At 40.3% G+C, this 20,124-nt stretch overlaps 1 protein-coding gene across 12 annotated transcripts in view; it reads right to left on the reverse strand.

The window, feature by feature from the left end:
- Positions 1 to 2,477: 2,477 nt before the first annotated feature.
- Positions 2,478 to 20,124, reverse strand: part of ANKS4B (ankyrin repeat and sterile alpha motif domain containing 4B) — a 29,020-nt gene continuing 11,373 nt past the window's right edge. For 4 of the 12 annotated variants that reach the window (XM_054693806.1, XM_054693805.1, XM_054693804.1 and 1 more), the window contains 5 exons: positions 19,567 to 19,757; positions 17,969 to 18,037; positions 17,608 to 17,758; positions 12,266 to 12,509; positions 2,478 to 4,426 (listed from right to left, as the gene is read on the reverse strand). In XM_054693806.1, coding sequence (XP_054549781.1) covers positions 3,319 to 4,426; positions 12,266 to 12,429 — 1,272 coding nt within the window. In that variant the 5' untranslated portion in view covers positions 12,430 to 12,509; positions 17,608 to 17,758; positions 17,969 to 18,037; positions 19,567 to 19,757 and the 3' untranslated portion in view covers positions 2,478 to 3,318. Of the gene's footprint in view, positions 4,427 to 12,265; positions 12,510 to 17,607; positions 17,759 to 17,968; positions 18,038 to 19,566; positions 20,029 to 20,124 lie in introns of those variants that run through there. The other 8 variants (XM_037507470.2, XM_037507469.2, XM_037507472.2 and 5 more) reach the window with 6 other exon arrangements.

Consider the following 20,124-nt stretch of genomic DNA (forward strand, 5'->3'; position numbering starts at 1 on the left):
CAGATTTGCGTAGCCATCGCCACTGTCTAATTTCAGAACATTTTCATCATCCTGCAAAAGAAACCAGTAGCCATTAGCGGTCACTCCCCACCCCCCTTCTCACCAGCCCCTGAAAACCACTAATCTACTTTCTGTCTTTATGGATTTGCCTCTTCTGGATAAGTCATAGAAAGTGAATCATACAATACGTAGCCTTTTGTTTCTGTCTTCTTAAAATTAAAATTTCAAGGAACAATGGAGCTTCCAAATTGGTCAGGACACCTTTGGCCACAAGTGGAAAAGGCCACTACTCAGATGCCCTAAACTAAATGAATGAATGAATGAGGGAGACAGACCATTGACTCTGGCAGTTAGGAAGCACATGGGTAACTGGTTTCAGCTATAGCTGTATGCGGGGGTGCCAAGTATCACCAGGACCCCAGCTTACAGCTTCTGAATCTGTCCTCTTCAGCAAGCTTAGCAGAAACAGAGATTCTCTAACTTACTAGGTCCCAGAACTGAGACTCACTGGACTAGCTGTCACATGCCCAGGCCTGAGCCTAATATCATGGCTAAAAGAGAAGAGATAATCTGTTCGGCTAATCCAGGGCCATGTGCCCACTCCTTGGCTGATGCATTATGCAGGGAGTTGTCTCACATGCCCCCTGAAGTCAGGACTGTGATCAGCCCATCTGGCCACCCAGCTGACCAGAGGGAAGGTGTTTCTTATCAAAGAGGTGTTTCTTATCAAACTGGATGTTGGGTAAGCAAGTCTACTTGCCCTATAGCATCAGTGTCAAAAGAGCTATTAGGGATCCAACATGGTCAACTTACAGGTAGAGAAACTGAGGTCCAGAGATGCTTTCCCCAGGACCCCTGAATCATAGCAGAGCAATGTTGTCCTTGTCCTGCCAAAGGCCTCATACAAATCTACCCCCACCCTCTAGGCTGATTATCAGAGAAGTCAGCAGTGAAGAAACACTTGTTATTTTCCTTTGTTTTCCTACCCAAACCCCTCCTGGAAGATCATTTTCATGCTCTAGGTAACTTAGCCAAAAGTTTATCCTATTTGCTAGGCTGTCTGCAAAGAGGCCCTGGTTCTGGAGTAATACCCCCCATGTGATCTGATTCTGCACACTTCAGGGACTGTGGAGTTTTTCTGGGGTTCTTACTAGTCACAATACTAATGGATTGTAGAGAAGGCTGTGTAATGATGGGGTTATTAAAAATGCCTTCACTCATTCAGATTTCTCTTTTTTCTTTCCTTAAGAGCCCCTACAATAATGCTGTGATAGACAACTGAGCTACAACAACAATTGGCCCCCAAAGACCACACAGTCCAGAAGGGAAGACAGATATGTAAAAAGAGTTACAGTTCCATGTTGGGTGTTACAGGAACTTTCAGTACAAGGCCCTAGCCCTGTACTGTGATGGACTGGCACATGGTCCAGGGGGTATATCAGTATATAAAGGACAGAGAAAACTCCTTGTCCATAAGGAGTGGACATTGCAGTAGGCAATACCTGGCTTCTCAGCTAGGCAACTGGGCATAGGAGAGGTCCAACGAGCGGGCTTTCCCTACTCATTTTACCTCTGACCATGATATTCTACAAAGCACTTCTGGAAAGGGCCCTTTTTGTTAACAATACGCCCTCTAGTGGCTTATACTTTCCTTCTATCCCAGCATTGAGTGTCATTGGGCAAATTGAGCGCAGGCAAGGGAGGCAGGCTTCGATGCTACACATTTTTCTGAGTGCCTTCTATGTGCCAATTGCTTTCCAGCACATTGCTGAAAGCAAATACAACTTCCGTTTATTCCATCACAACAAAATGCAATATTTGTAAACATAATCATTCCCCAAAGCAATGTATTTGATGACTGACAACCTTTCTGAATCTGCCCATTGACGAGGAGTGAGCCAATTGTTCATGAGCTGAGAGCATCTGTGTTTTCAAAATTTATATCCCCCATAGTGCCTCTTTAAGCAACCCAAACAGATGTGACTCAAGAAGCGTGCTGAAGATAAACAGCTGTTTTTATATCCTGCACATAATCAATGGTAAATTCCACTTGATGTGTCTGTGGACTAACACATAAAAATCCAATGAAGCCTAGCTCTTTTGCAGGGTCTCGATGTTATTATGGGATTGCCATTCAAATAATGTCAGCTGCAGTGTCGCCAGTTTCTACTGTTGAGCCTACGTGTGTTCAGACATGCAGCGACAGTGGCATGGGAGTAAATAAAAGCTGTGCAGAGGGTGAGCATGAAAATGTAAAATTCACTTTTCTAGTAAGATCTTTCCTTCAAAGAACCTAGATTTCTTTCCTTTTCTTAGAAAAATCATACTTAGAAAAATCATCAAGTAAGTCAGTCTTTTTTACTTTCATGGTCTTTCCCTCTTCCCCCACCCTCCTACTCAGGCACTGTGTTAGTCTCTTCGGGCTGCCACGAGAAACACCGCAGACTGTATTGTTTAAACAACAGATATTTATTTTCTCAGTTCTGAAGTCTGAAAGTCCAAGATCAAAGTGATGGGAGATTTGGTTTCTCCTGAGGTTTCCCCCTCGGCTGGCAGATGACCCCCTTCTTGTGTCTCTCCTCTTTATAAGGACACCAGTGACATCGAAATAGGGCCCACCCTTATGACCTCACTTGACCTTAGTCATCTCTTTAAAGATCTGGTAAGTACAAGTGAATGGGAAATGGGAGGAAGGGGGACACACTCAATTCTGTAGGGTACCCAGATGCTATTTCTCTCTTCACTCCCCCTGCCTGCCACTCTGTCTCTGTCCCCAGGCAGGAGAATGATAGACCCATTTTTGTTTTTAATTACTTGTAGACCTCTGCTGAAGGGCCAGACACATTTAAGCTGGGCATCAAGTCTCAGGCCAAGAGAAGAACCCTAGTCCACACCAACAGGCAAAGTCAGAGACCTAGGAACATCACTGGAATCACAACCCCCAGGCTATGAGGATCAGAAAGTAATCTTCAGGCTAGTGTGATGAGATTATAATTTTAAGTGCAGAATTAGAAATGCAAAAATGGCTTTCCCTCCTGTCATCCAATGAACCCGTTCTGTATCCAAAAAGATCAAAAAGACATCAAACACCATTTTTTAAATTTCTGGGTCTCCTTGGGTTTCCCATAGTGGTTTATTTGCCAGGTGTAGAGTATTTCTCAGAGCAGAGTTTGAGCCTCTTCCTCAGGCAGGCAACTCCAAAACCCTAGAAACCACATCTCACCCCATCAGCTAGAAATGGGGGTGTTGCCTGGAGTGCTTCTGGCAGGCCACAGCATCGCCCCACCGCTGCAGTTCCCCCTGTGGACCCACACTCCATCAGAGTTTGGTGTCAATCAGCTGCCCCGGACACTGCATCACCTGCTTCCTTTTGCTTACAGCATTAAGGACTTTCTTCCTGGGCCCCAGCTGCATTTGTATATTTTGAAGATCCTCATCAGAGCAAAGCAGCAATGCTTCGAGATCAATCTGCTCTCTCATGAAAATGGGCAGGAATTCTTCCAGGTGATGAGCATGCAAGAACACTTCCAGGGCAGTCGCATCAGCCACATCTTCCTCCCAGTCTACTTCATACTCATCCCAGGGCAGGTCATCTGCAAGGTCATTTTCCTCCCCATCGTTAGCAGCCTCAGCTTCATCGGCCTTTGCTGTTCCTTGAATCTGCAGGAATTCACTGGGCATTTTAAATCCCAATTCCCTCTTGCTTTCTGAGATGTCTTCTGGGTTTAATATTTTATTCTTTCTAAAAATGATACTTCCCAGACCTGGACGGTTGAGAATGGGTTCCTGGTGTGCATCTCTGTCCGCCTCTTCCTCTTCCTCTTCTAAGAGCCGGAGCTTCCCTTTGAATACCCTGGAGTATTCATCCTCTTCCTCCTCCTCCTCTTCTCTGAACATTTCCATCACATTCCTCTGCCCACTTCTCTCTTGTCCTAGCTCCTCCGCTGTGTCTTTACTTTTCTTGAACTTTATTTTAAAGGTGTCTTTAATGCCTTTAGACAGTGACCCAAATGCACTGGAAGAAGCAGCATTTGAAAGGGACGATTTGGAGTAAGTGCCCTTGGCGGAAGACAGAGCCCCAGAGTCCTCCTTGCTGTAGGTGCGGGCCATCTTACTGTGGTGCTTCTCCTGGAGCCTCTCCCACTCCTTGATCTGCCTCCGGGCATTCTTCTGAGCCTGCTCCTTCAGCCTGGCAACCTTTTTGGGGTTCATGACATTCTGGGCAGTGGCAGCCTTATCCAAGAGAGCAACACATTCTTTCTGCTCTCTGCTGGCAGCTGCATCCAGTGGAGACTGTAAGTCGTTGTCCAGGGCAAAGATGTTGGCACCAAAGTTGACTAGGAAGGAGACACAGTGGGTGTGACCATTGGAGGCTGCATAATGTAGAGGAGTATTTCCCCAGATGTCACATCTATCGGGGTCTCCCCTGGAAGAGAAAACATAAAAAATACATATTAATTTTTTTCTCTGGACATGAGATTTCCCCCCACCCAACTCAAATGAAAATAAAAACAAAAATAAAAGACAAAATGCACATTTATCTTGTCTTAACATTGTTAAAGATAACTTCTGACCATCCAGCTGAGTCACATCCAGACATCACATGGCCCAAAACAGAGAAAGTCCATCTCGACCCCTTTGTCTTTTCTTTAGAAGCAAGGCAAGTAAAGCTGTTCATGAAACTCCCCAACAGTGAAACTTTCATGTCTCATTGGCCAGATTTGGGTCCTAGGCCTAAGGGAAGAGCAGTAGAGTTACCTGTTTAACTTAGATCAATGAGGATTTTGGAGCTAAGGTAGCGTCAGTCTTCCCCAGGGAACCCAGGAACCCGGGGGAAAAAATCAAAGCCCTGCTTTAGAGTGTGTGCCAATTTCTGCGGTATTGCAACACCCAAATTTCAAGGAGCAAATTAGGAGCAAATTTCAAGCTCCTAATGTGAGTTTGTAAGAGTGTGCAACAGCTTACTTACTACTTTAAGTGATTCCTGCCACACAGACCAAACAGGTACACAATCTCAAGAGCACAGGTAATAGTAAAATCGGGTTAAATAATTAGGAGGTAATGCGTTTCGAGCATTAATTTATTAAATTGTAAGTTTATAAATTTTATTTTTGATGATTTCAAACTTAAAAATTTAGCAGTTCTCTCTTGAGCAAGTAAGAACGGGGTCTAGCACATCACTGCTCCCCTCCCCCAAGTCCAGCTTCCCCAGTTACAAGGCCTCAAGCTTAACTTTTCTCGGACTCAGTGTCCTCACCTGTAAACGGAGACTATTACCTACTCATAGAATTATTGTGCGAATAAGTTAATCATTAGAAAAGTGCTAGGTACATAGTGAATATTCAATGAACCTATTATCTCTAACTTGTCTCTAAAGTTATGTAATGCTTAATTTCTATATTTTTTTTCTCAGACCTATCTAGTACATTTCACAGTACCACAATAACCTTTGGGGCTTTTTGACACTTCTAGTCTTATTCGATGTACCCTGTCCTCCTAATTAGATCATATATTCCAGAGGGCAAAGCCTGTGTCTTTTTGTTCTTTGTATCAACAGTATTTCCTAGTCACACAGTGAACTAAGGAAATAAGAAGATAATGTAAGTAACTGAATGGGACCAGGTTTGTTCTTTTGACAAAGTCACTGACAAATGCACGCTCCATCTAGGGGGGATGGTGTCGCTCGATCGTGGCTGCTTGCTACCTTGAATAAAAGCAGACACAATATTGCCAGAGCTTCCATTGTTCAAACAAAACCAGACATCCAGAATTTCATGTGGAATTTTTTGATTTTTTAAATGTTGGCTCAAATTTAAAAGAAAAATACAGTGAAGTCCAAATAAACCATACTTGTGGGCTAGCTCCAGCCCATAAGCTGGCAGTTGGCAACCTCCTTCCTAGCAGAGAACAGAGTGAGCAGATGCACATGTGGGTGATCTTCAGGGCATAGTTAGGGAGCCCAGGGTATACTGCAGCATGACCAGAGAGCCTGGAGGTGGGGGGCAAAGGGCACATAAGTGCAAAAGAGGAGGGAAAGAAAATGAAACTGAATCAAAGGAAAACAATTATTGAAAACCGCAGGGCTGCTGGACACTTTCAAGAAGGCCTCTGGCTCGTTGACCTGTTTTGTTTTGGATGAACCCTTTCAAACTTAGCACAGTTGTGTATTTACACCATGCCTCACCTCCAAAGATGGAGTTTCACTTTTTATTTTATTGATGTTAATCAAATACCATATTCAAGGCTCCGGAAGTAAGACATCAAAGAGGAATTGTAAAACACACTACCTTAAACATGAAAACATACTGGATAAATTCGCTCGAAATTATCCTTAGATTGGATAATTTAAAAAAGAGGTGATTGAGAGGAGTGAATTGTGCTGGGGCTGTTCTGAGGTAGTAGTAAGTGTGGGTTAAATCTATATACTTAAGCCACAGAGCAGTGGAATCTCCCTGCACCCGAGGGATCTTAAATAACAAGAGGAAGAACATGAAAAAAACCTGAGATGACACCACAGACGAGTTTTCTTTTAAGAAGATTTCAGATGCAAAATTCCAAATGATTTTCAGTAAGAGGATTTATGAGTTTCCCTGGTTTACTGAAGTGATTTCCATTTGCCAAATTCTACTTAGACAACTTTCCAAACTGATGTACAAGTTCAATAAAATATATTTTCTATTAACAAGTTTCACGGGGTCCTACTAAATTCAATCTTTGTCTTTCAATCCTTGATGTCTTTCACATTTCTTGGTAAACTATACCACACACCTGCCCAGGTATTCACAAGCTGGTCCCTTGTAGGGGGCAGAAAGGGGCACAGGGCAGGTTTTCTGATCCAGCAGACTGGGTAAAGGAGGAGTCCTGGAGCCCTCGGTGGCTTTTGCAGGCTTTTATTGGGATTTACCAGGCACACGGTAGGCAGGGGTGCTGGGGGGCCGGGAGGCCTAGCAAGTCTTCACTCTTCCTGGGCTTTCTGCTTTCTCCCTGCTTCTCTCGTGGTTCTCCTTTCTCCATTCGTTCTGCTTCTGCTTCTCTGCTTCTGCTGGCGTCCCCATGGCGCCGCCCTTAAAAGCCCAGTCTCAGCCCAGGTGAATCCCATCTACATATTCCCACAACCTACTCCAGGTGCCCGTCATCAGGCCTGCATTCAGGACCGCCGGGTTCCGTCATCTATCCTGATGGTGGGAGGGCAGAAAAGCCTAATACTTTTTACCTTACCCTACATCCCTTCCTCTCCATTTGAGGATCTGAGTCCAATAGTGATGTCCTATGGTTTCAGTCTGATGATTTTTTTCCTATTTCATTTTTTTCCAAAAAAGAAACTCAAAGAAGAAATTTTTAAACAATCATATTTTACCCTTGCTTTTTGGTAAATCAGTATATTTGGGCAATAAATTTTAAAAGATGATTGGGATTATTGTCACTAAATAGGCAATTTGCTTATATTAAATTTCTCTGAGCATCTGTTCCATTTCAGGTTCTCCTGCTGAAGATGATTTCATTTTTTGTGATGTTCTCAGAAAAAAAATCATTATTTCAAAAACATTTTTCTACATAAGAAGGAATATTTGGATTCACTAGTAATCAAAGAAATGCAAATAAAAACAAAGTATCACCATCTTTATTTTGCCTGTCAGATAGGCAAGGATTAAAAATAATAGCAGTACTTAGTTTGGGCAGGAGTATGGGGGAATAAACAAAGCTTGAGGAAGCATGAAGTGGTTCAAATTTCCAGGCAAAACAGATGTCAAAACCCCTCAAAACTTAGCACGCTCTTGAATCAACAGTTTCAGCATTAGGTATTTATCTTAAGGAAATATCCAATCTTTGTGCAAGATGAATGACTAACAATGTTCATCCCAACTTACTTGTAATCAAGACTTGATTCAAGTGAAATGTTGAGAACAAGCAACTGACTAAATAAATTATGATGAAACCATAAGATTGGATACCATGCAGTTTTTAGAAATAGTGACCTGGGTTTCTGCTTTGACATATGCATTGGCCACAATCTATTGTTAAATGATTAGAAGCAAGTTTTGGGCTAGTCTGTAGGATATGATTGTCTTTTTAAGGGGGAAAATGTACATATAATGTGTGCCTGTTCTCAAAGGAAAATGTCTGGAGGATGTGCACCAAAGTCAATGACAGAGTTAGTGTGGTTTTTGCTCTATGAGATACAGCTTTCAAATCTGATGTGAAGTGTAGCAGTATGTATTCCTCTAAGAATCAGGGAAGAAAAAAATCATTTTCATTTTAGAAAAATCAAACAAAACTTTTAAAACTGCATGCATGCTTGTAGGGTAAGGAAAAATATCAGACTTTTCTGCCCTCCCGCCATCAGGATAGATGATGGATCCTTGCGGTCCTGAATGCATGCCTGGTGGCAGGCACCTGGAGTAGGGTGTGGGCATAGGTAGATGGGATTCACCTGGGCTAAGAGTGGGCTTTTAAGGGCGGCATCACATGGACGCCAGCAGCAGCAGAAGCCGAGAGAGAAGCAAGAGAAGCAGAAGCCGAGAGAATGCTGGAAAGCCCAGATAAAGACTTGCTGGGGGCTGGGAGGCCTGCCAGCCTACCAGCCCCCCAGAGCCCCTGCCTGCTGTGTACCTGGTAATCCCAATAAAAACCTGCAAAACCACTGAGAACTCTGACTGCTCCTTTACCCAGTCTGCTGGATATTAGAAAACCTGCTCTGTGTCCTTCCTGCCTATACAATGCTTTAGTGGCTAGATGAAATTTTATGTAATTGAGGTCATCTTCCCACGTGTAATTATAGCCTTTAACCTATACATTTAAAAAAAAAGGAAAAACAAAGCCAGAGTTTGAATATTAATAGTTATCACAGGATCATTTGACTCAACCAGGTGGTGATTCAGATAAATGCTCAAATTATCAAATTGGAACGGACCTCAAAGACTGATCAGCTTTTACATTCAATTTTTAATTTGTTTCCTTCTCTAACTCCTGAAATTTAATTGGGAATTTGATTTCAGAGCCACTTTCTAAAGATTGGTTAGGGTCAGAATACTAGGTGATGTAAAAATAATCCTATACCAGACCAATTTAATCAAGTTAGAAGGACTTAAATGCTTCTGGAAGAAAGGAAAAAAAAAAATCTTGGACATAGTGGAAACCACCAGAAGACAAGATATGAAAAGGAAGAACTAGAAAATCTCAAGTTATATTTATTAAACACTGGCTGTGAGCACAAAAAAATTTCTACTTCTGCTTTTCTGAAAATTTTTTGTTCTCATAGCCAGTGTTTAATAAATATAACTTGAGACTGGCTTTTGATATAATGTTGAGAAAAAATTATTTTCCCATGTCAAATAGATGGAAAAAGAATAAACTATGTGACAAGTTGTGTTGGGACAGATGACTAACCACTTGGAGAATGTATAGTTAGAGTACAACTTTGGAACTTAAATGAAAATAAATGCTATATGAATTAAGGATTTCAAAATAAGACATGAACCTGAAAAAGTACTAAAGAAACTATCAGTCAATAAGTAGGAATGACCTTAAAGTTAGAATTATATAGTGAAATTGACAATCTTGAGTATATAAACATATATATTTAAAATATATGCTTACATTTACTTATGTTTTCATTTTTATTTGTAATGTATGTTGTCCAAAATATGAATTATGAGCTGTGGAAATATTTTAAATACAATGACAAAAAGGCTCATAGTAAAAAATACTTTATAATACACCAATGAGAATTGTTGAAGACTCCAATACAAAAGTGGGACAATGTTAAAAATTTACAAAAGTAGAAATACAATGGCCACTGAATATAAAAAGAATTTTTAACCTTACCTGTAATCAAAGATAAGAACATTAAAGTCACACTGATATATCCTTTTAGGCCTATAATACTGACAAACATAGGTACTCACTTTCTGAGAAGGTAATTTGTCAATTCACAGAGTATTTACATTGCGCACTTGCCAATTGATCAGAAACTTCACACTGAAAAATTTACCTTCAGGCAAATGTGAACAAAGATCTATACAGCTCTAAGATGTATAAGGATATTCTATATTTAAATTATGGAAAACATTATTTGTTCAGAAGAGAGATACCTAAGAAACACATTTATTGACTAGAATATTAAGAAGTCACTAAAAATTAAATTATGAAAGAACATATTAGCATGTAAAAATGTCCATGATGTTCTAAGGAGTAAAAAAATAAAAGCATGTCAACAAAAACATGTGCTTAGACTACACCACTCTGTGTACATGTATGTAGACATGTATTTACACACCTTTATATTTATACACATTATATATATTATATGAACATATAATAATAATGTTAACAGTGTATCATTATAGAAATTTTCTTTTTAATTTGTGTACATATATATAGTTTAATTTTCTGGGTTCAGCAATGTGTTACTTTTGTAATTAAATAAAAAAAGAGCAGAACAATTATTGTGAGAAAATTCTGCAGGCATAAAAGGCAGAGAGAGAGAGAGAGAGAGAGAGAGAGAGAGAGACATCCATGAGTTGCCATTTAAACTGGGCCTGAAAGAGAGAGCAAGGGTTTTCACTGGTTGTGAAGTAACTGATATTGTGCAGAGGTGGTATATTTTGAGGAGATGAAGAAAGTTTGGGGGACGAGGGGAGATAGCTCGGTGTTACAATCTGGAGAAGGCAGACTTGAGGAAGCAGGTGAGGGAGGCCGCCTCTGGACAAAGTAAGTCAAATTCAGCAAGAGGAACGGAGACCAGCTTCACTCACTTCCTTATTCAGTAGTCAACACAGGAAATTTTTCCACCTTTGGTTCTTTTAACTCTTCACAAACTGGAAGCAGGACCTGGAGGCTTGGTCAGTCTCTTCCTTTACCACCCATCCACAGCATCCAGTCAATCATAATGGAGTCTATATCGAAACTGCCCCTCAAATCCATTCATGTGTCCCCCTTCCCATTCCACTCCCCTAGTCCAGGTCATCTCTCATCTTGACCATGAAAACAGGCCCAAACACTCGTCCTGACCACTGTTTAGCTGCCTGAGCAAATTTTGCGAACACAGAGTCTATGAGATAGCTCCCCTGAGAACATCTGTGAGAGTGGCTTCCCAGGACCTTAGGATAAAGTTCAAAACCTTGTGAGAATTTTCAAGACTCTTGTAATCTGATCTTGTCTCTCCCCACTCAAAGAAAAACTACATCCAACCATGCTTAAGCTCTTCAGTTCCAAGAATGCACAATGGTTTCACTAGGGGAAACCTTCTTCCTTCCATCTTCAGGGTAATTCCTTATCTTTCAAATTGCAGCTTAAATGCTCAGGAGAGCCTTTTGTCACCCCTAGATTGGGGTAGATGCCAGTGTTATTTACTCCAGTACCCTCTATTTCTTCTTTTATAAACATATATCATACATGATCGGTTTAATGTCTGTCTTCCTCTCTCAGATATGTCCAGATTTGTCTCTTTTGTTGACCACAGCAACTCCAGTGGTGTGCAATGGCTGGCAGGTATGGATATGTGCAAATGTGTATTGAATTGAAATTAATTCACTTAGTTCCTGTATTTTCCTTCTTACTTTCTTCACCCCCTTTGGGTTGTAATTTCCAATACTGCCTAGCCCCTCTGATAACAAGTAGACAGCAAAGAAGTAGTAATTCCTATATTTAGAGTCAGGGGTAAGGATGTACGGGTAACCAGTACCTCCACCTAAGAATCATGGGCTTGTATTGGGATTGAGTATTAATAAAATGCTGTTAGATTTCAATGGCGAAGATGAAAAAATAAAAGAAAACCATATCACTTGTTCCAATCAAGGTTGACACCTTAAAGCCAAGGAGAAAAATGATCTCCTTTTAGAGAGTGAACTGTTTTACTTTCTGGAAAAGATTTTTAAAGATTCAGAATTAAAATATCTTTCCTCTCTGTTCCCAGGCAGATAACAGTGCTTTATTTGAGAATCTATTTGTATATGGCTGTTAAGTGGTGAGCTATGCCCATAGTACTGTATCTCAGTGTGAAAACAGCACCTGTAGGTCTCCTTTACACTGACATTTCTGCCTTTTGCTGCCATCTGAAAAATCCTTATACACTGTCTCCAACTGAAACCATGAAGTTGTAAAGAGGAGGGAAGAGCACAAGAGACTATGGTGATGGTTCGTGGGTGATCTGGGGGTGGGAATTTTACAGGGATTACACCTGAGGGCAGAAATCATACACAATACAATATGAACAATGATGTAAAAAAATTAAATTAAAAAATGAAACCAGAAGGTGTGAACTTACCCTCTGCTGCAGATTATTTCTAAGGCTTCCAAGTTCCCATGGTAGGCCGCCAGGAGGGTGGGAGTCATGCCATCTTCATCAGAAAGATTCAGATCTCTCCTGGTAGCCTCTTTCAGAAGTTCCAGGTAGCTATCACTAGCAGCTTGGTGGTAGCGAGTGGACATTTTTTCTGTTCACCGGTGCTTGGCCAGATGTCGCTCACCAGGCAGAGCTGGATTTTAGTGGAGCAGCCTTCCTACAAAGCCTGTTAATCAGTGACAAAGAAGAATGTCACCCCAGGGCAAAGCTCATCCTAGCTTTCCTCCATGGACAATAGCTGAAAGGTTCACGGCACTGAACTTGGACTTTTTCTATCTGGAAACATGAGGACTCTTGTGTTCATCTTGAGTGTTCTTATTATGTGTTCTTTTCATCTTATTATGTCCACTAACAAGTCTTGAATGTAATATTGGCCATCTAGGCATGGAATGTAGAAAATAATTTGCAAAACATTCAGAAGGAGTCTAGTTCACTGGGGAGATCTATTTTTTTTAATGACTTTATTAAGGGATAATTTACACACTATGAAATTGACTCACTTTAAGTATACAATTAATGGTCACTCATAAATTTACAGAGCTGTGTAACCACCACCCACTAGAATCCAGTTGTATAACTTACCTATCACCCTGAAAGATGACTCATGCTTATCTATAGTCAATCTCCTCTCCCACTCCAACTCCAGGAAACCACTTATCTGCTTTCAAACTTGCTTTTTATGGGCATTTCATATAAATGGAATCATACAACATAGAATCTTTTTAGCTTCATATAATTTTTTGAGGTTTGCAAAAATACTTGCACATGATAGCAAGTAATAGTAGCACTCCTTCTTATTGCTGAATAATATTCTACGGTATTAACACCTTGAATTTTCTTTATCCAGTTGATAGTTGATGGACATTTGAGTTGTTTCCATTTCTCGGTTTTTATGAGGGAGTAATGCTGCTATGACAATCTTTGTGTGGACATAGATACATTTTCATGTCTCTTGGGTATATATCAAGGAGTGCAATTGTGTTGTATGGCAATTTATATTTAATTTTTGAGAAAATACCAAACTGATTTCTCAAGTGACCATAGTATTTTACTATGGATTCAAATTTCTCCTAATTCTTGCAGCCTTGTTACGGTTTTTTTGTTTATGTCCATCCTAGTGGGTGTGACGCGGTATTATGGTTTTAATCTTCCCTAATGACTAATGTTGTTCAGCATATTTCATGTGCTTCCTAGATATTTTTACATCTTAACTTTAATTTTACGTCTTAATTTTATCTGTCCATTTTTCATTGGGTTATTTGTCTTATTATTGAGTTATAGGAGTTCTTTAAATCTTCTGGATAAAAAACCTTATCAGAGATACTCAAACTGAAAAAGAAAATGAAAGCACAGCATAAAAATTTATGGGATGCAGTTAAAATGGGGCTTAGGAAGGACTCAGTTTTTAATACTTGTATCAGAAAGAAAAAAAAAGTCAAGTCAATGAGTTAAACTTCCACCTTAAAAAATAGAAAAATTAGTGTGGGGAATACAGTATGACACCAAAAACCTGTTCCAAATCTGTCTGTAATCAAAATAAATGTAAATAGATCAAATTCACCAATTAGAAGACTCAATAATGTCTTATTTAAAATGGATACATCTACAATATAAAATTGCAGGAAGATTAAAGGCGAAAAAAGGAAAGTTAGGTCAAATGGTAACAAAAATTGTTATAGCTATATTTATATCTTACAAAATACAGTTTAAGACAAAAAATGACTGTAGGTAAAGATAATACATAATGTTGAAAGGAACAATTCATCAAGAAAATATGTTAGTCCTAAACCTGTAACTACCTAGTAGCACAGAGAAAACAAATTAATAGAATTTAAAGAAAAAGATCAAATTCACAATCTAAGTGGGAGATTATATATTGATGATTAATAAAGATATAAAAGATTTTAACACAATTCACAAGCTTTATCTAGCAGTCATCTATAGAACTCTGCAGTCAACTGAAAGTGTATGTATGTTTTTCATAACACACAGAGAATATTTATAAAAATTGTCTACCAAATAGATAACTGTGTAACTACATGAAGTTCACTGCTAAGAGTCCAATTCTATCCTTCGCTGTACAATTCAATCCTTTTACTTGGTTTAGCCACCCGCTTCCCCCTTCTTTTCTGGTAACCAGTGATTTGTTGTTTTAGTTCCTTTTGAGAAATCTTGGTAATTGTGAGGCAATGATGGATTTTGACTGTATGGGTTTGTGGAAGCAAGTATTTCAGTCTGTCCCCATGTATGTTGTTAGACTCTTGAAGACCAGAGGGCATCCGCCATTTACAATGGTGAAGAGATTTGGAAGATCAAACTCAAGTGGCAGTGGCCATCCCCTGGATTGTTCTATTACCTAGTAAGTCAAGTCCCATTCAACCCTCCTGTTGGGACTGACCCTGTCCACCACATCTCCTTACTCTCCTGCAATATTAACTTAGCTCAACTTAGAAAAGCATCCTACCAGTCATTTCTAGGTCCCTCTGTCTTCCACTGAGGTTCAGAGAGGTAGGTTTTATTTCCTTCTTTGTTTTCCTAAAATACCAGGAATTCAACTCATTATCTGGCACCCCAGGCATTTAACTATTTCCCCTTGAGGTCTTTTACCCAGACACCATGTTTGTCAAGGACTCAGAACACAGTTAACTGATTAACCCTAGGGGCAGCTTTTGGAGAAATTCTCCCTGCCCCCAGATAAGTGACATTTTAAATGTGCCTCCTTTGGGTTTATCATTTTGTGATATCTCCTGCCACAAGGGTAGCTGCCTGACACTGGGGTGGTCTAAACAGATGTCTCATCTACTATGGAAACCAACACTGGCCCAGAGGAAGTAGCACTTGGAGGGCGAATTTACCCAGGACTCTGCCCTGTCTATAAAACAGAGTCCTGTGTGTTCCAGGGAGAGTAAAAGAAGGGACAAAGTTTAGTGGTAGTTGATACTTCCAGTCTCTCACAAGCATAATTAATGCCAGCAAAATGGAAACCAAACTTCTCCAGTGTTTTTCTGAAAAACCATTCATTGCTAATTGGGAGAGAAATTCAACAGCTTGTGCAGCCCAGAAACACAGATTTTTATTAATGAGATTGTCCCCTGCACCCAAAGAGATCTATTTTCAAAAGCAGACTGTATTTGTTCTCCAAAGCTATTCATGCCTAATTACAGAGGAAATTCACTTGGATGGCAGGGAATCACATTTTTACGTAACAAGGAGAAAGAAAAGATCTAAGCGGAACACTTGCTTTTAACAAGATTACTTCATCTAATGAGTATCTTATTGTGAATTTTAATGAAAATAAAAGTAATAAAAGAAAGTAAAGGAAATGAAAGGGGATTACAAAAGTCCCATTGTTACATGGAAAACTTACAGGGACCAGGCAAGGACAAAGCAAGGTATTATCATACCCCTGCATGTGCTGAACTTGGACTTATGAGAAACATATCTGGTGAGGTAAAGACATTTTCAAATGCACTATCCAGAAAATGTCACTTAGACGTATATATTTTTTTCTCTTCATTACAATAATAAAACTACTCAAACTATTTAATGTGAAATTTCCCTATTCAAAAGAAATTTCATTTGTTTGTCTTTAAAACTGTGTATCACTCTTAAAATAAGGAAAAACTTTCCCACGTTGAAGGTCATTGGTGTTGCTTTCCTTACAGTCATTGCTAAATGCAGATATAAAACAACAAAGGAACTGCTGTCTGCCCTTTTGTTTATTCTCCTCCAAATGAAAACATTTGTGAAAATATTTAGGCGGGTAAAGTTAACTATTGAAATTGTAATGTCCCTGAAGTATTGATTGGGTTTAATTTATTCACATAAGTTTCAAGTCATTCAAAGTTCTATTTTTCTGCCAGAAAAATAGACAGAGCTGTTATTGTACCATCTGGTTTGCATAAAGAATCTCTTGGCATCTCTTAACTGCACATTTTATAAATGTTAAATGCCAGATGGCATTACATTGTAACAGTGGAGAGTTTTAGAAAGGTTTCCAAAAACAAATTATTTAAAATGTGAATACTGGATAGTTGAAGCAGGGGCTATGAATTTCAATTCTCTACTTGAATAAACTGGCTTTGCTAAGTGCACACATTTCCTTGTTCCTTATGCCTTTCCCCCTTCCTCATTAATTATTAGGTTTGTTCATTAATTATTAGTTTTGTGAATTGAAGAATTCAATCAATATAATCATATGGCTCAAATCTTCACTCAAATGTTAAGTTTTATGAAAACTGCAGGAACAACAATCACCAGACAACTTATATTTGTGGCCATTTTGTTTCAAGATGGCAACTTTACCACATGATTTGTGAAACAGCAAATCATCAAACAACATCAAAACTATTCAGCTCTCTCAAAGCTAATAGTTGACTGGGAAGACAGGCAAATGTGAAGGCCAAACACTGTGTAGAAATAAAGCCAGCGATCAGGAATGGTTAAGCACATGGGTTCTTCAATCAGAGACTGACTGACACTCAATTCAAAATTGGATCCTGCCACTAACTTGGCCCAATTACTTCTCTCTGAGCCTCAGCTTCCTTGTCAATTAAATGAAAAGACTACTTTTTCCACTTATTCCTCACAGGGCTGTTGCAAGTAATTACTGAGTTAATATTTGTGAAATAGCTCAGTGTGTGGCATGGTCAGTGCTCAATGAATTAAGTTAGTAGTCACAGCTTTGAAAGTAGAAGGACTGGTAGCAGAAAGATAGAAAGTCTTAACCTTTCTGGGGTGAATGGTAGATGTATCATTACTGCATTTTCTTTTTTTTTTTTTTTTTTTTAAGATTTATTTATTTATTTATACAAGCACTGGGTACAGTCAGAGATGCGGGAGGGTGAGAGAATTCACCAGAGTCAGAGCGGAGAGTAGAACAGGCAGAGTGACGAAGTACACTGCTCAGGGGAGCAGCGGGCGGCAGGAGAGGTCTGCGCACCATGTGGGACCCTTGCCCGGCGGCCAGGGATTGAGCAGGTGCTGCAGAGGCTGAGGGCAGCTTCGCAACCCAGCGCTCAACCGCTGCGCCACCGGGGAGGCCCATTACTGCATTTTCTTAAGCCTTCTCTTTCCTTTTATTCTAATAACAACAATTGAAATGTTGTTTTTTTTTGTTTGATTTGTCTTATTCCCTATCAAGTATAATAAAAAGAGTGTATATTTCAGTCATAATAGTTGTATTTCAATCTGGGAGTTTGTCATCATTTTTTAGAGCTGCCATATCAAACAGGGTTGTGTAAATAACAGAACAATGTTTTTACCTTCATAGTTCTGGAAGCTAGAAGTCTGAAAACAAGATGTCAGCAAGGATGGTTTCTTCTGAGGACAAGGGATACATCTGATCCAGGCCATGCTCGCTGGTTCTCCCTGCATCTTCACATTTTCCCTCTGTCTCTGGTGAAATTCCCACTCCTTCAAAAGTCACCATCATACTGCCTAAGGGTCCACCCTAATCACTTCCTTTTAAGTTAATCACCTCTGCAGAGACTATCTCTTAATACAGTCAGATTCTGAGGTGCTAAGAATTTGAGGGGGGGTGTGCTTCAGCATGAATTTTTGTGGGGGACACATTCAGCCCATAACAGATTTCTATTTAGCAGCTACCAACCAGGGGACACTCACCTCATGGAGCCTTCATTTCCTTTTATTTTTGCTACCTTTAAAGGCTTATGCTCCTTGTCCAGCATGGACCTGTCAGGGGGAAGTAGGACAAAAATTTCCCTCTCTCCTTCTACAGAGACTCATAAAATCATAGGGTTTCTGAGAACCACCTACTCCTTCCCAATACAGGTGTCCCCACTTTTCAAAAGTTTGAGCCATGCATTTATATGACAAAAGAGTTGCATTAGTGCCCATGTTTGAGAACAGAAAGAAATCCAAAGAGAGCTTTTACTTTTATGACAAAAGGTAAGATAGACTTCTGAGTTGATATCTCAGCAACCCCTCCAGAGAGCACACTGCAGGGTAGTGGGCTCCTAACTCCATCCCCAGGACCCCATTCTGCAGACTGTGTATTCATTATATCCTTCCTGTTCTTGCTCTGTGTTAGTGCTATTTTCAGTTCTGTGTGTTATTTGGTGTGATTTAGTAAGTGATTGTGTCTAGAAACCACTCAAAACTTTCTCCATATAAATGAATGGTAATTGCTTCTTTGCTTAGCATCATTTGGCTTCCCCATGCTCTAATAGAAATGCTCCAACTTAGAATAGTGGGAGAAACCTGTGCTCTATGTATGTGAATTGTGAACAATAAAGTTGTGTGTTACAAAATCAGCAGGGGAACCAAAAGAAAAAGAGGTGGATAACAGAGATACAGTAAAGGGAAATTTAATAGAACTCAGATATTACTTGAATAAAAAACAACCCTTTAGGGAATGGGCTGAGTTCCAATGGGTGATGGTGATTGAGATTTGAATTACCCTGATCAAGATTAAAATTCCATAAAGTATTTGCTTGGGCCTCCCTGGTGGCACAAGGAGTTAAGCACAGCACTATGAAGCAAATCCACAGCTACTGCACCACGAGTTCGATCCCCACCCTGGGAGGTGACCCACATGGCGCTGCAGACATCTCCTGTCTCGCCCGCTGCTCCCCTCAGCAGCGTATTTCAGTCATTCTGCCTGTTCTGTTCCTGACTGTCTCTGGTGAATCCTCTCACCCCCCTGCACCTCTGGCCTGTACCCCAGCTCTTGTATGCGTAAATAAATAAATCTTTAAAAATAGTGTTTGTTTGATTCGCTTCAGTCATGTGCCTGCCCCTTCCCCAAAGAACAATGGAAGCAGCTTGACTGAAAGTCTCACCATTATATCTAGTGGGAAAGTATGTCCTCTCCAGCCCCATCACAGTTATTATCAAAAGAAGAGAAAAGAACATCAGACAAAACCTATACCTGCGTGTGTGTAGGTATGCTTAGGTATGCTTAGGTCTTATGGGTTACATCAGCAGCCATTTGGTCTCCCCCATCAGAAAGCAAACCCCAAAAAGGCAGAGTCTCTGCACTTGCACCAATGTACATTAGTTTCTCTCAAGACTTCAAAATTTCATGGTTGTTCGGTAAATACTCCCCTGGGATGAAAATTACTGTAGTTTCATCATTAAAAACGGGTCTCATGTTAAAATAAGAATTCTACTGAATAGCCATAGCCACCTATTGCCACAATCATGTTCAACAAATCCCCCCAAACTAAGTGACTTCAAACAATAAGCATCGATTCGCTCACACATCTGTAGTCAACTGGTCAGTTCCTCTGTGGCCAGCTGATGGGCTTCCTCATTCATCAACAGTCGACTGGCGGGTCAGGGGGCACTGGCTCATGTAGGAATATCTCAGCTCAGAGGAGCTGCCTGGTCCTGTGATCACTTATCCTGCAGCAGACAAGCCTGGGCTTCTTCTCATGGAGGATGCAGAATGCTAAGAGAGAGACAGAGGTGTACAAGGCCTCTCAGGACCTGCCCTCAGAACTGGCACAGTCACTTCCACCACATTCCATTGGCCAAAGCAAGTCACAAGAGCAGCTAGATCCAGGGAGGAGGAGAGGCAGGAGGAAGAGTCCAACTGCAGAGTGCATTGCAATGGGAGGGAGAATGGAGCTGGAGGGGCTGGGGGTAGGAGATCGGGGTCTTTACAACCAATCTAGCATATCCTTCAGAACTTTCCATTCAACATATTTTATATCCTATCAACTAAAGGGAATATGCTGCATTGCCAAGGAAACCTTTTTCTCTATTTCTGTGGTAACCATTGCCCTAGCTACTAGCAATTGTGACCCCTCCGAAAG

Source organism: Talpa occidentalis, unplaced genomic scaffold, assembly GCF_014898055.3.
Source record: "Talpa occidentalis isolate TD23 unplaced genomic scaffold, MPIMG_talOcc4v2.1 talOcc4.12, whole genome shotgun sequence".
In the NCBI taxonomy this organism is placed as follows: Eukaryota; Metazoa; Chordata; class Mammalia; order Eulipotyphla; family Talpidae; genus Talpa; species Talpa occidentalis.